This window comes from Orycteropus afer, unplaced genomic scaffold (genome assembly GCF_000298275.1).
Source record: "Orycteropus afer afer isolate SDZICR_OR568_19922 unplaced genomic scaffold, OryAfe1.0 scaffold00661, whole genome shotgun sequence".
Classification (NCBI taxonomy): domain Eukaryota; kingdom Metazoa; phylum Chordata; class Mammalia; order Tubulidentata; family Orycteropodidae; genus Orycteropus; species Orycteropus afer.
Genome location: NW_006922248.1, coordinates 492,874 through 508,410, shown reverse-complemented (window position 1 = coordinate 508,410; position 15,537 = coordinate 492,874). Strand labels below are relative to the sequence as shown.

The following is a 15,537-nucleotide window of genomic DNA, read 5'->3' as shown; positions in this document are numbered from 1 at the left end:
AGTCATCACCTTCCTCTATCTGGGCCTCGTTTTTCCCATCTGGGCAATGCAGTGTGGCAAAGGGGTTCTCTCTCCAAGGAAGATATGGCAACCATAAACTGGGGAGGTGGAGCCCAGCCAGGGATGGGGTTCAGGGTCACAATTCATCCTGGGGTCAGGTCAGGATGAGGTACCACAGGGACAATACCTTCCCATGGGCCCTGGCATTGGGGAAGGGAGCTGGGAGCCCCTGCTCTACAAGGAGGGACCAATTTAGAGGTGGAGACTTCTCAGGGTTCTGACCAAAGCATTTCACTATTTAAACTTTGACACAGCTGACTCAGTAGGTCCTGGCCATGGTTTCCCTCCAAAACCACTGGCCTGGCCCTCACTCTCTAAGCCTTCTACAGCCCCTGCCCTCACCAGGCTGTGTCCATCTTCCATTCCTCCAAACAGGGCTTCCTCAGTCAGAACCTGACACTCAGACAATGAAAAACAGCCCAGACTGACATTGTAGGCCAACACAGCAGAGAAACACAGGGCACATTCCTCATCTTGGGCCATGGTGGCCATGGGCAGCCTGCCCTCTGCCCATCTCCAGCCTGGCCTGACTCACACTTACTTGGAAGAAAGAGGCATTGGCCAGAGGTACCAGGATGTTCTGGGAGCCACCCGTGGGGACGGGTGCCAGGGATGAGGGCAGGATCTGGGGGCAGTCCTGAGGGCTCTGTAGGCAGAAATGAGAGGAGGGAAGCCAGACATTTTAGAGGACAGGCAAGAGGATTCTCTGCCACTCAGCCTACCTCATGCAATCCTGGCTCCCCAGAGAGCCACCAACCAGCCTGTGTAGTGAGAAAACACAAGAATAAATTCACAACAGCAACCACCTCCAAGGGCACCCTGCCCAGTGCATTCCATTCACTCTCTCATCTGATGCTCATGGCGACCCCATGAGCAGGTTTTCCTGACCCCATTTTATAGATAAGGAGACTGAGGCACAGAGAGCTGCAATCACCTGCCCAGTGGTGGAGCAGGGACACTCCATCACTGCTCCACAGCACCTCTCAGAGGAGCAGGGAGGCCTGAGTCTGAGGCCTGGCTCCCCTCCCTACCTCTGGGCCTCACCTGTCCCAACTACATATGAAGAGCTGTATCCACTCCCCTAGACTCTGCCCATCTCTGCAACGTTGGTTTCAGTCTGATACACATGAAGTGATTCAGAAAAAAAGAAAGCCCAAGCTCCTGAACGGTCTATGGGGACAAGGCTGTGAGGGCTGGGGATGCCAGGAGGACATTAAAGGGGCCATGGTTCCAACAGACCCTCTTGGTGGACATTCCATCCCTAACCACCCTGGTGTGAGTCACAGGCCCTGAGTGGAGGGTCCAGGTCCCAGATACTGAGAGGACGAGCACATATACTTCATGGTTCCAGGTTGGAAGTGGAATCACTGAGGCCCAGGGGAGGGGTCTACTACAAAACAAAAAAGGGAAAAAAAGAAACTGAGGCTCAGAGAGGTAAAAAAATCCAAGTTCATAGCCCATGCGAATAGAGCTTGGCTTTGAACCCCAATCTGTCCAACTCCATGGTCAGCGGGCCCCAAGTTTGGGGATCCTGGAAGGAACTTGTGGAAAAGGTAAAAATACAGATGCTTGGGGAACTTCCACCTCCAGGGACCTGGGAAAACTGAGGCCCAGGAAGAGGAGCAGAGACCAGGGGGCCAGGGCTGTGTCTGTCTACCTTGGTGGCCTCTCTGAGCTGGGAGTCTGGAGCACCACTTGCCCAGGATCCTTCAGACCCTGGTGAGCCACTTCCTCCTCCTCACACTCCAAGTCTCACCTTCTGGGGCCCCAAGCAGGTGGTGTTGGTCATCCAGGAGCAGCCATAACAGGGGCTGATGACTCTCCAGCACAGGGGGCCTCCTGCTTTGTCCTGCTCCTGCCCAAGTCTTGTTGGGGAAGGATTTAGGATGGAAACAGGCCTGGAGACACTCAGTGAGCCAAGCATGTCCACTTAAGCTCACCCAGCTGGGGTCAAAGGCCTCTAGGGATAGCTCTTGGAGCCCTTCCTGGGGTCTTCTCTGTTTCCTCCTGACCAGATGGGGGATCCCTGAGGGCAAGAGAGGGACTGATTCCTTTTAGGGACCCCAGCATAAAAATCAGGACTTTAAAGGATGCCAATGCCAATAAAGGAGCTCTGGTAGCATAGTGCCTAAGGCACTTGACTGTTAGCCAGAAGGCTGGTGGTTCAAACCCACCAGCCACTCCTCGGAAGGAAGATGGGGCAATCTACTTCTGTAGTGATACTGCCTCAGAAACCCAAGGAGGGGTCCGACTCGATGGCACATAACAACAACAATGCCAATAATAATAATAGTGGGAGCAGCTATATCACAGAGTCTTCACTATGTGCCTGGCATGGTTCTGAGCCCTTTGCACTGTATTAATTCACTAAAGCCTCTTCTCAACAACCTGATGAGGTAGGTTTCATTGTTACACCCATTATCCAGAAGAGGAAACTGAGGCATTGAGAAGCAAAGTTGGTTGTCCAAGATGGAATGGGCAGCAGAAGAGGGCCCTGGTTCTCCAGAACGTTCATTGACCACAAGGCCCAGAGTGGTAAGTTTCCTGGGCAGTTGCCTGGTGCATAACACAGGTGCCCTGGCTGAAGAAGACATGGCCAGGCCTGGGTGAAGCCACCTGAGCGCCTGGCCTGTTATGGGCTGGGAGGTAAGAGCTGTGTCTGGTTCAGTACGTGAGCAGGCACCAGACATTGTCCCTCTCTGGGCCTCAGTATTCTTATCTGCACACTGGGGGCTTTTTTGGGCAAGCTGCTGCATAGAACGGGCCCCAGGTCCCCTCTGGCCCCAGGCAGGCCTCTTGCACCCTCTCATGTGTAAACCCCATGGAATTTTAAGAAATGGAACCCACATGTTTCTGATCAGGTTTCACAGCTGCTGCCAGATCTGCTTTGCAGCTGGCTGGGGGCCCAGCATCTCTGTCCTTTCAGCTCCTCCCCTACCCATGGGTAGGTGCCCAACAGGAGGGGCAGGGGAGTTCTTATAAGCTCCCCTGAGGCTCCAAAAGGCCCCCAGAGAGAATGACCTGGAACCATCTATGAGGAAGCCCCACTCTTTTTGAATGCTTATCAATCGTGACCACCCATTCTACAGCATGGATTGAGGCTGAGTGTGCTATATTCCCCCTGGGTCTCCCAAGCCTCCGTCAGTGCCATAGTGCCAGGTGGTATGCTGCTGCCAGCCTCTAGCCCCCACTGTCTGCCTGCAGAGTATGGCCTGGCCTTTAGGGAAATGTCCCTACAGGACTGTGGTTTGAGGAGATTGACCCGACCCACTAGTTTCGGGGCCGAATGGGTACCCAGGTCTGCCCTGGCCTCAGTGATCGATTCAGGGAGTATACGTGACTCAAGCTGAGCCAATGAGATGCAATCATGGGACTTTCAGGGTATCAGTAAGAAAAAGAAGCTCTTTTTGTGCCTTAGGCTACCAAGGGTCAAAAGCCAGCCTGGAGCTGCTAAAATAATCTTGCTGCCAAGAGCAGAGGGCCTGCCTGAGTATGGGGCTCCCCTGAGGGTTAGAGAGACCCCTGATAACACTGTTGGAACTCCTGAATCCAGCTGTGCCTGAAGGTGATACCACTCATCAGACTAATCACTCACAGAGCCAGTCAAGTGTGTGGGGGCCCAAAGCAGTGTGAGCTGGAATCTTCTGATTGCAACCAGAGTGCTAGGCCTCCCTTTCCCATCCCAAGTCAAGCTGTCAATACCTCAGAAAGAGGCCAAATGGCCTTTCCCTTTGCCCAAGTAGATCTGGAGGTTTAGGAAATCCTGGCTGTACTTGGGCAGGGCTGAGACTATGGGAGACCAGGAATGGGGTACATACCTGGCAGCACTGCCAGGGGCCACAGCAAACCTAAGATGTGGCCTAGCAGTTACCAGTTCACAAAGGCTCCATCTATCACCTCTTGGATCCCTCAGGGTCCAGATGGGAAACCAAGGCTGAAACAGTTCTTACAACTCTCCCAAGGTATCTGAGGCAAGAACTGGCATCTCCATCCAGTAGATCACTACCCAGCTAGGGACCCTGAATCCACTGGACCTGCCACTCTCCACCTTGTGGCACCCCTACAGTATCCCTGAAACCACCCCCAAATTCCTGCCAACACCTCTCCCTCCACTGGTTCCCAAAGGCAGTTCCGCTCACTGGTGTCCATGCGGCTCTCCACCAAGAAGGCTGCCCCCATCTGCCCTCATCCTCTTGTCTTCTCAGCCTAACTCTCAGGCACCTGAAAATGGAGGATGAGGCCACTGTCCTCACTCTCCTTCCCTCCCCACAAAGCTGGGGCCGTCCTCCCTGCACCCTCCACTCAAGTGAGCCCACCCCCCACCCCATCCAGTTCTTCATCGAGGCCCATTAGGGAGAATGGGAAGTGACAGGGGACCCAGCCCCTAGCACCTCCCTCCTCATGACCCAGAACCTCCTCCTGGCACTTGGAGACCCACTGCCCACCACCCCTCCTGCCCTACCAAAGAAGCATGGCGCCTGGACGGCTAACTGATACTTAATTAAATGCCAAATTAAGCACTGGTTCAGAGCCTCCTGTAGGCCCAGGGAGGGGCTGCATCTTCTCTGGGTGGATTACAGTAATCGTCTAAGACAGGTCCTCTTTGCACCTCCACCTTCAACTCCTGGCCACAGGGCTGCAGTCCTGGGGGCAGGTCAGAAAGGGCTGTAGCATCAGATGGGGCTTAGGGGGAGATGGGATGAGGCTCGGGGGAGGCCAGGCCAGCCTGGTGGAGGAGGCAGCTCCAAGGCCTCTCACACATCGGTCAGGACCTGGCTCAGAGGGTCCCTTCCTCCTCCCCACTCAGGCAGAGTGATCCTCAGTTTCCAAGGACCACTGTGTACCAGGTGTAATCCCAGATCCCTATCATGGCTCTTTCAGGTAGGCCCCATTTTCCAGATAGGGAAACAAGCACAGAGAAGTTCAGTAGCTTGCCCAGGGCCACTCAGCCACAATAAACAGTTAAGGCTCCTGGGGTTGGGGGTACTATGTATAACCAGCTTCTTTCCCAGGGTCTAGAACAGATTCAGGCATGTAACAGGCACCCAACACAGGCTGAGTCCTCCTGCCCCACCATCCCTCTGAGTTAGAGCACCAGGAACCAGGAGGCAGGCTGCTGCACGGATGCTCCATGCTGACATTCACTGAGTCCCTACTGTGTAGACAGCCCTGGGTTGGGGCTGGAGGAGATAGGCCTAGACTGTGGGAACCTGGTATCCAGTGCCTCAAAGACTCTACTAAGCCTCTCCTGGTGCCTGAAATCCCACCATTATAGCTTCCAGCCTTTGAGGTAAGCATTGCCCCTCCTGGACTCCTCATCTTCAAAGCAGTTCTGTGGATCAGGCAGGAGGTGAAGAGACCAGAAGTTCGCAGCTCAGGCTGCAGAGTACCCCCTTTGCGAGCAGACTGCTCATTAGTGCCTGCTGTGACAGACAGGGCTTTGAGGCTTCCCAGGGCGTTTTCTGTGCCCTCTGCCGAAGGACTCCCAGTACTCTGAGGACCAGGCTGCTTTCTTGAGATGCCTATTCAGAGTGGGGCCCAGCGACCTCCTGCTGGAAGCCAGGGAAGCTGGGAAACTTTGGCCACCTCAGTTGTGCCCTCTGGAAAATTAGTGGGAACAACCCTTTCCAGGAGAGATGAGCTGCAGGCTGGGGTTCAATGCTTAACTCCAGCCCCTCACAGCACTGATACAAGATGCAGGGCCCAGCAGCCAGGTCTGAGGGGAGATAAACTAGAATGGCAGGATCCTGGTGTCCTCAAGCCCAGTTAGCCCACACAGCTGGGCATTACCACCCCAGGTGAAGTCCTATCTGGTCATCCTTCACCAGGTTAGGGTGGCCTTCGAGGCTCTTTAGGCAAAGCTGAGAGGCCACATAGCAAACGAGCCCATCCTAGAAACCAGCAAGGTATGTGGCTTTTCCATTTTCTTTCTATCCTCTCCCCCTTGGTTTAACTGATTAAATCCAGCCGTCCTGGAGTGCTGAGTGGGCCTGGCCCACAGCCAGCGCAGCACCAGCCTGCATGGCCTGAGGCACTGGCAAAAGCAGGAGGAACTGGAAGTTCCCTGAATAAGGAGGACCAAGGCACTACCCACCCAGCAAACCTGGGTCCCACTGCTCATGGAGAAGCTGAGGCAGGGGCCTTTCAGCAACCCAGTTGCTGATTTGTGGAAGAGCACAGTACCTGGGCTCTGGAGCCAGAGGGGCTTGTGTTCAAGGCCCAAATCCAAGACTTACAGGCTGAGTGGCTTAAGACAAGTCACCTCACTAGTCCTCAGGGATACATGTCCTGACCACCACCCCCTACACACACACACAAACACACAAAACCCTGTTGCCATCAGTCAACTCCAACTTGTGGCAACCCCGTGTTACAAAGTTGAATTGCTCCATAGGGTTTTCCTTAGTTGTAATCTTTAGAAAAGCAAATCACCAGGCATTTCTTCCATGAAGCCACTGGGTGGATTTGAACCACCAACCTTTAGTTTAGTAGTTGAGCAACTACCTTGACCTCTTAGGTTTTTAAAAATATTTAAGTACAATTTGATAGTCTTGGCACCATTAAAAAAAAAAAAAAAACACAACTCACTGCCACCGAGTCGATTCCGACTCACAGCAACCTCTCCTTGGGTTTCTGAGGTGGTATCTCTATGGAAGCAGATTGCCAAGTCTTCCTTCCAAGGGGTGGCTGGTGGGTTTGAACTGCCAGCCTTCTGGTTAGCAGTCAAATGCCTTAAACAGGTACTCCTACTACTAGGAGCAGTAGAAAGTGGTCCAAGCTGTCTGCAAGGCTGTTGAGCAAACAGTGTAAAAGTATGTCTATATCTTGACCCCAAAATGCCATCTCCAAGAACTGGTCTTCAGGGGTAGTCAAGAACATTCACAATGCCCTGGCTGTGGAGATGTCCAGTGCAGCAATGTGCAAAATGCAATAAAGAAGCAGGACGTGGTCAGTGTGCCCAACCACAAAGGATTAGTTTAACATGCTGTGGTACGTGATAAACGCTGTGTAGTTGTTAAGTATGATGCCAAGGAAGAATATTTAATGACATAGAAACATATTCGATGGGGAAAAAAAAAAAATGATGACGTAGAGGAGGCATGTGACTATGGGAACAACGTGCCTGGCTTACCGTGAGATTTGGTGAAGCCTCACACCGAGATTGGTTGGAGACGCAGACATGCTGCTGGGTGCACCAGAAACAGGGCCACTGTGTTGACAGGCAGCTGGTGCAGCTGGAAGACAAGGGGTCTCTCAGACACTGGATTCCCCACCCCTCACCCTCAAGAACTGGGCCCCACACAGAGACCTAGGAAGCAGATCTTAGCACAAGGGAAGAAGGATTTTCATTATCATAGCTGGAACCTTGTCAGGTAGTAAGCTCAGTATTATAAGAGATGTGCAAAGAAGAAATAGACAAGTGGGGCCTTTAAACTCCCTGAATGATGCAAATGGTTAAGCACTCAACCACTAGCCTGAAAGTTGGTAGTTCGAATTCACCCAGAGGGGTCTCAAAAGATAGGCTGGTGATCTGCTTCTAAAAAGTTACAGATTTGAAAACCCTATGGAGCAGTTGTACTCTGCACACACAGGGTCACCATGAGTCAGAATCAACTCCACAGCACCTAATAGCAACAAAGATACTTCTCTCTCCTCCTACAGACTGGGTGCTCTCAAAGGCAAGGCACTGGGTTGTAAGAGTTTGTTGCTAAGTGATAAATGAAATGGCAAGGGTCCTGTCTGCCTCTAGGGCATTATGATTTTTCTTTCAAGGGCCTCCCTGGTAACCATCCCCCTCCCACTACCCAGAGCCACCCCTTGGCCACTCACGCTGTGTGGGGATACACTTGTCCAATGCGGCTGCAGTCATAGATGGTGAAATTGGCTCTGACGATGTTCCGGCCATTGACCCTCACAGACATCTCAACATTTACGTGGTCTGGAATAGATTGGGAAGAGCCAGGGAAAGAAGGACATGAGGGAGTGATCTCCGGTGACATCAGCAGCTGGGCTATCCATAACTCTGCTGGCCTTGGCCTGAGATTCCATCATCACACCCATGTGGGGGCGGGGTGTCCTAGAACCTCCCCAGAGTTGTGCTGACAGACCTAGGGGGTCTTACCTTGGTTCTGTGGGAAGGGTGGAAACTGGTCCTTTGGGAGCAGGTTGCAGTAGGCAATCTGGTGGCTGAAGGCAGGGCCTGGCACCCGGGCCACAGTGCGGACATTACTCTCATAGTCACAAGCCATCTCCATGCCACTAAGGTCTGGCAGGCTACCCGAGAGCTGCAGGATCATGCCCTGGGAGCAAAGGACCCTCAGCAAGAGGACAGGCCACTGCCCTCACATAGTCCCTTCCCTCCCAGGGCTAGGTACCAACCATGGGCCGGCCCTGCCTGAGTGTTCCCTGGTGGTGGCCAGGGCTCTAGGTCAGAGGGCTGCATCGGATATGTGATCCTCTAGGCCTCAGTTTCCCCTTCTGCAAAATGAAACTCTTCCCCTTACCATGGCTTGGAAGGTTTATGCATGATCTGGCCCCCATGACTGTCTGACCCCATCCCCTAATGTTCTCGCCAAGTGCACTGATCTCTTCTAGATAGTCATCTGGGCCTTCATATCTTTGTTCAACCATCACCTCTACAGTGAGCCCCAACCATTCCATCCCTCATCCCTCTCTGTTTTGCTTTCTTTCTCTCCACAGTACATATCACCATTGATATTTTATCTTGCTTATTCCCTCTCCCCTAAAAGCATGTCAGCTTCTCAAAGGATGGGACTTTGTCTTATTCACTGGTATATCCCCAGAGTCTAGAATTGTGCTTGGCACAAAGTAGGTGCTCAATGATATTTAAAAAACAAATGAATGAATAAAGGAACAGATGAACCTATACCCAGTCAGCTCAATTAAAGGCCCATGAAGGACTTGGTGGCATGTACTAACAGAAGAGGGTAGGCACAGAGGAGCCCCAGGCTTGGCTTGTGCAGAGTCAGAACCGTCACCCCTCCAATTGTTGGAGGAGCCTGAGCCTGTGGCAGGGTTTGGAAACTATTCTTCCCTCACCCCCCTGCTGCCTGCTTCAGGTAAGTGGACTTGGGCAGCTCTAGCCCTCTTGGGCACAGGCATGGGGAGTGAGAAGTCACTCACTCCCAAGCTGAAGATTCATCTGTTCCTGTGAAATCAAAATAGCAGCCTGGCGTCTGCTGGCCCCAACACGTCCCCCACCCTTCTGCTGGGGCCAGGAATGGGCAGGAAGAGGGGCTCAGTCTCCTCCCATCTTCTAGTTCACCCTTCCCTACTGGCACTCTGGAATCTATCCACTTGAATTCAAATCCTAGATCTGCCAGTCCCCAGCTGTGTGAACTCAGGCAAGTCACTTCACCTTTCTGTGCCTCAGTTTCCTGATCTGGAAAATGGGGATATTAAGAACACTGACTTCACGGGGCTGCTGTGAGGTCTAATGGGGCTGAATGTCACACATGTGGCATGTACCTGGCACTTAGTAAGTGTCAATAAAACTTTTATAATCATTATCACTTGTACCCAGGTCTCTGCAGCTCCACAGGCCACCTTTCTGGGCTTGTGGCCTCCATCTTTACAGTGGGGAAGTGCTGGGTTTGGTGGAAGCAGTGACGTGTGGGTGGGTGCAGATGAAGGAAGGCCCCTGTCCCACACGCCCCGTGCTGGGTCCCAGCTCCCTAGACTCACTGGGTACTCCTGGCGCACGTCAATCTCAGCTGGCAGGACAGTCATGGAGGGGCAGCGGCTGGTGCCCTCACTGGCGCTGGTCCAGAAATGCTGCTGGCTGGAGTTGGCACAGTCCTGCTGCAAAGTGCACCTGAGGCGGCCTCATGAGTCAAGACCAGGGCAACCCTCTCCGGCCCACAGCCCACCAGCCCTTCCACCCATCCTCCAAGGGGCCTCACCGAGTCTCCAGGGTACACCAGCCGCAGTAGGCATCCGCCGCACCAACACAGTCCTCACAGGTAGAGTGCACATCACATGCAGCAACTTTCACCCGGGCCATCTGGATGAAGAGCCAGAGCCAGCTCAGTGGGGCTGCTGGCCCTACCCTTGGCATAGGGAAACTGAGGCTTGACACTATCATGGGCAAAGCCAGGAAAGGCTTCCCTAAAGAGGTGATGGCTGAGCTGGGAGGTGAGGGGTGAGTCAGAGTTTGCAAGCAAAGGGGGTGCTCCTGGCAGGGTGGCAGCATGTGCAAAGGCAAGACAGGCAAGAGAGCTGAGCCTGTTCAGGGCCACCAGGCTGGACTGTGGCTTTACCTGGTGGGACGTCATCAGATAGAGGTAGCCAGGGTCTGTAGGGTCAAACTGCATGATGTGGTGCACTGGCTCCCCATAGGCCACCGTCACCACCCGCCGGCTCACCACCTGCATGCTCTCATTCAGGTTGATCTGTGGAGGCAGGATGATGGCTGTTAGGGGGCCAGGGTACCAGAGGGTGCTGGGAACAGGGGAAGAACCTGTCTCAGTCTCCCCTGTTCTCTCAGGCCCTCCAGGACTAGAGGAAACCACAGATGCATGGGGGGGTGGGGAGCAGTGGGTCCAATCACCATGCTTTTGCCTCTGATGTGCTCCTACCAGGAACTCCCTCCCTGCTCTTCTCCTAGCACATCCTGCTATGTAAGTAGGGATGGGCTTTACAGTTTCCAAAGCATCCTGTAGGAGACTACTGGGCAATATGGCTAAGAGCAGAGACTTGGGTTCAAATTCTACTTGGACATGTATAAGCTGTGTGATACTGTACAAGTCACTTCCCTTCTCTGAGCCTATTTCCTAAGCTAATGGAAGTAACAATGGTACCTTCCCTGAAGAGCTGTGGTGATGATTAAATAAGAAGATACAGGCAAAGCACTGATGGGACCCAGCAGCTTTCCCCAGGCCACACTTCTCATTCTTCCCATTTCCTAGGACCAGAGAGGCCAAGGGACTTGGCAAGGGTCACACAGTAAAGAAGCGTCAGGGTCAGGATTTGAGCACAGGCTGTCTAACCCCAAAGTCCCAGGCTGAGGCTAGGAGGAATGGGTCAGGGATCAGATTGGCTGAGGCTGGGGAGAAAGGGGCAGGGATCAGGTTGGCCTTTCTCCAGGGAGGAAGAAGACCAAGGCGTCCCTGGCTCTGAGGACCCTTCTGCATGTCCTCCTGGTACTGACAACGCTGATCATAACCCCATCAAACTCTGCTCTTTCTGAGCAGGCCCCACCAGTTTCCAACCCCACAGCTGGTCAAGGCCTGGCCAGGCCAAGCTGGGAATCTCAACATGGAGCTGACAGCCACCTTCTCCACAGGGCTCTAAACTGCTAGTGGCTGCCTTCCGAGTATGGTTTAAACTTATTCTGGTGTTCGAAGCCCAGGCAATTCGATTCCACCTCACCCTTCTGGCCTCATGTCTTGTAACAAACTCAACTCACGTGTTCCTACCTCCAGCCTTTGCATTGCTGGATCCCTCATCTTGAACACCCTTTTCTTACCCCTCTGCCAATGTGCAAACAAGACCCTGCTTCTTAACACTTATCCTCCCAACACCTCCTCCAGAAAATCTCCCTGATGCCCTCTGCCACCATGTTGAATCTCATAGGCTGCTTCCCAGCCCAAGACATCAAACCCCAGGTGGCTCTTGTGGAGTTCCCTATGGGTCTGTCCTGAGCCACCTAACCAGGCTCAGTCCACTGTCCCTACCCCCACCCTGGGCATCTGGCAGCTACTCAATTTCACTTATACCCTTGCACTCGTTACTGAGCACCTGTTGGGCCCAGGACCTGGACTGGATGTTATAACTGATGCTCCAAGAGTGGAGAGCTGTGGAAGACAGGTATGCTGCAGCACAGTGTGGGAGAAGGGGTCTCTGGTGAGGTTTGGTGTGAGCTCTGGTTCAGCCAGCCCTGAACTCATCCCCAGCTCCTGGTGTGTGACTTTGGGGCAGTTATCTCCCCTCTCAGAGTTTTAACTTCTTCATCTATGAAATAAGACCAGTGGCTCCTGTTCAGAGTATGAGATGCCTGGGACATGTCCTTTGAGGTATTGGGTAAACAGTGATGCCTAATGACTGTAGCCTCATGGGGCTGTGAAGGTTCCTAGGACCCCAATTCCTTGCTTTCCATGGGCAGACGAGTCATCCTCATAGACTCTGACACCGTCCTGGGCATGCCACTCATCCCCCAAAACCAAGAAGAAAACCAAGGTTAAGCCAGGAAAAGCGGCTGCTGCAGGCCACACAGCAGGGATCTGAATCCAGAAAGACTAACATACCACCGACTTCTGCCTACACCATCCGAGGACCCTTGATGGGGGTTCAAAGCTTAGACAGACCCGCTCTGCACCCACCCCCGGCTTCCATGCCTGGCATTGCCCCCAAGAGTCCAGGGCTGATGGGAGTGGGCTGGGGCTCTGACTCCCACCAATGCTCACTTGTCTGTGGTGTCTGCTAGGCAGCTGAGGGGAACTGGATTAGTAGATCTGAGTTAATTAGGCCAGGGCCTGCTGCCCTGTGGAGCTGTGCCAGAAAGAGGGAGGGTGGAAGTGTCTGGGTGAGGGCAGGCCCAGGGCCTCACCTGGACCCCACAGGCCCTGCTGTGCTCATCCTGCCCAATAGTGGAGGCACTAGATTCCACACATTCCTCCCCAGTCCCAGAGATCTCAGGGTTGGGAACCAGGTAAGACTACCTTGGAAAAATCAGTCACCTTGGCAAGGTGGTCTTCAGAGGTGGCTGGATAGGGTCAGGAAGGATATGAGAATGAGAGGCCACACTTGCCCTATCAAAGCCCCCCAACAGTCTTGAAAGGAAGATCTTACAGCCCTTAATGCATGTGGAAACTGAGGCCGAGGGTCAGTAAACTGCCCACAGTCACCAGCCAGCTAGTAGCAAAACAGAGACCTGAACTCAGATCCACTCAGTCTTAAAGCTCCAGGTCTGGAGACCCCCTGAAAATAGCCCCGTCCTAGCCCTGGGTTTCCTCCTCTGTATGATGCTTTCCTATTGCCATGAGCAATAATGGAAAATACAGACTTGAAAATGCTTTGTAAACTGTAAAGCGCTAAGCAGACAGGAGAAACAGAGGACAGCGTTGGACCTGGGAGAGGCTGTGTATACAGACTGCCCCAAGCTGGCCCACCTCAGCCCCCACCCCTGGTACCTCCTCCACCTCAATACCTACCTTGAGGAGACGCCCGATGACTGTCCCCAGGAAGACTACTGTGTAGTTGTTGACACTGGCCACAGCCACAGCAGTGAGGCCAGGTGCACGGAACACAGGTGTAGCCTTCAGGGGCTGCAAGACTGACAGTGGGTGCTGCAGGTGGGCTGCCCCACAGTCCAGCTGCTCTGGCTGTAGCTGGAAGGGAAACAACATGTCAGACCTTGGTTCCAGAACCTTCTTTGGCTCCCTGTGTACAGCCAGCTGATGTCTCAGGCCTCAGCAAATGAGCTTTAAACCCTTATTCTTACTTCATATCCTCAGCTCTGGGCTGAGACCTAAACATAAGCAGGAACCTATCCCCAGCACCAGACTGAGCCCTGATCTAGGCTTGAGCCATGGAGCTGCCCCAAGGAGTTGACATTTAAGAGTACATAGGAACTGGTAGTGCAATGGTTAAGTGCTTGGCTGCTAACCAAAAGGGTAGTGGTTCAAACCCACCAGCTGCTCTGTGGAAGAAGAGATCTAGCAATTTGTTCTCATAAAAATTTTAGTCTAAGAAACTCTATGGGCATCTTACTATAGTGTCCTATAGGATCACTATGAGTCAGAATCATCTCAATGGCACAACAACAGGAGCTGGACAGGAGTCACGTGAGGGGGCAGGCAGGGCTAGAGAAGGGACTAGGTCTGGTTTGCATTCTTAAGAGGCCAGGTGGTAGGTACATGTACTCATGCCCTTGGAGATGTCCCGTCTGGCTGGTCAAAGCCAGGCAGAGCAGACGAGTCCACACCAGACCATTGTCTGCCTCAATTTACTTGCTGATACCCACAGAGGTTTCCCTCTTGCCTCAGTTGTATTCTTCTGTAGCTCTGGACAGCTCTGTGTCTCCACAGCAGCTGTGGTGTTCCCTGACATGTCCTCCTCACAAGTCCCACTGCAGGGACCCCTGCTCTAGCCCCAGCAGCTCACCGGACTCTAGGCTGACCTGCCACAAGCCGAGGCCCCTTCCTCCTTCCCGAGTACTCATCCCTTCATCTGCCCACAGTACATAGGGGTGAGTTGAGGCTGAGAGACAAGAACTTGCCCAGGGCTACCCGGAGAGCAAACAGAGGCCAGGGAGCCCAAGTGGACCCTTTCAAAGGTTCTTCTGCAATTTGTACAAAAAAAAAATGTAAAATACACTCAGCCCTCCAAATCTATGAATTCCACAACTGCAGATTCAACCATCAGCAGATCGAAAATATTCAGGGGAAAAAAGCAATTAAGGGGTCAAAGCAATCTCTCAAAGGCTACAAGGGAGCATAAAGTGCTATACATAGTGTTTACATTGTATTAGGTATTGTAAGTAATGTAGAGCTGGTTTAAAGTATACAGTAGGTTGTGCATAGGTTGGACGCAAATACTACATCATTTTATAGGAGGGACTTGAGCATCCACAGGTTTTGGTATCTGCAGGGGGTCCTGGAGCCTGAGGGATTAGAGGACTGCAGGTAAAGCAGGCCTCCAGGAAGTACCTTTAAGAAGGTCACTGTGCAGCTGAACTAGTAGGTATGTCTATGAAGTGTGGAGTGTACCCAAGACCATGAATAGGGTTGGCAGACAATGGCCCTGTAAGTATATTTGTATGATCTGAATTCCCAGGTGTATAGTAGAGCTGACAAGACGCAAGGTGGTAGTCACAGCTTGGTCACAGCCAGCTACCCAGAGGGACCAAGTAGTTGAACCTGTGGGCTCAGGACTACAGTCACAGAAGACATCAAGCTCAATTGATATAATATACTATACAAAACATTGTTCTACCTCCTACTTTAGTGAGTGGTGACTGGGATCTTAAAAGCTTGTAAGCTGTCATCTAGATGCAACGAGGGTCTCTCCTCGTCCAGAGCAAAGAAGAATGAAGAAAACCAAAAATTCATGGATACAATCAGTCCCAGTGACTGGTATACCATCCAATGTGCAGCCTATATGACTATGAGACCAGAAGAACTAGATAGTGCCCAGCTACCAATGTCAACCACTTGGAAGGGAATCTATGTAGGAGATCCTGGATAGAAAGGGAGAACAATGTGGACAAAACTAAAAATCATTTGGAGAAAAAAAAAAAAGGGAGGGGGAACCAGGTTTGCTGGTCTGATAGAGCCTGGTGGAACCACTGAGACTATGGCCCCTAGCTACCCTTCAGGTCTGGAATTGAACCCACACCTGTGGCTTCCAGCCAAGCAAAAGACAGGCATATGAGTTGAACATTTACCTGAGGGAGATACACTCCTTGGAGAGAACAATCATGGGAGAAAGAAGGGCTGCTTATGCACAGGGAGACAG

At 52.6% G+C, this 15,537-nt stretch overlaps 1 protein-coding gene across 1 annotated transcript in view; it reads right to left on the bottom strand.

Moving 5' to 3' along the window:
• Positions 1-15,537, bottom strand: part of PLXND1 (plexin D1) — a 61,009-nt gene that overhangs the window by 23,600 nt on the left and 21,872 nt on the right. The window contains exons 3-10 of the mRNA XM_007956754.1: positions 13,233-13,409; positions 10,341-10,472; positions 9,984-10,084; positions 9,766-9,895; positions 8,183-8,360; positions 7,891-7,999; positions 7,193-7,295; positions 602-706 (exon numbers count right to left, since the gene is read on the bottom strand). Coding sequence (XP_007954945.1) covers positions 602-706; positions 7,193-7,295; positions 7,891-7,999; positions 8,183-8,360; positions 9,766-9,895; positions 9,984-10,084; positions 10,341-10,472; positions 13,233-13,409 — 1,035 coding nt within the window. The remainder of the gene's footprint in view (positions 1-601; positions 707-7,192; positions 7,296-7,890; positions 8,000-8,182; positions 8,361-9,765; positions 9,896-9,983; positions 10,085-10,340; positions 10,473-13,232; positions 13,410-15,537) is intronic.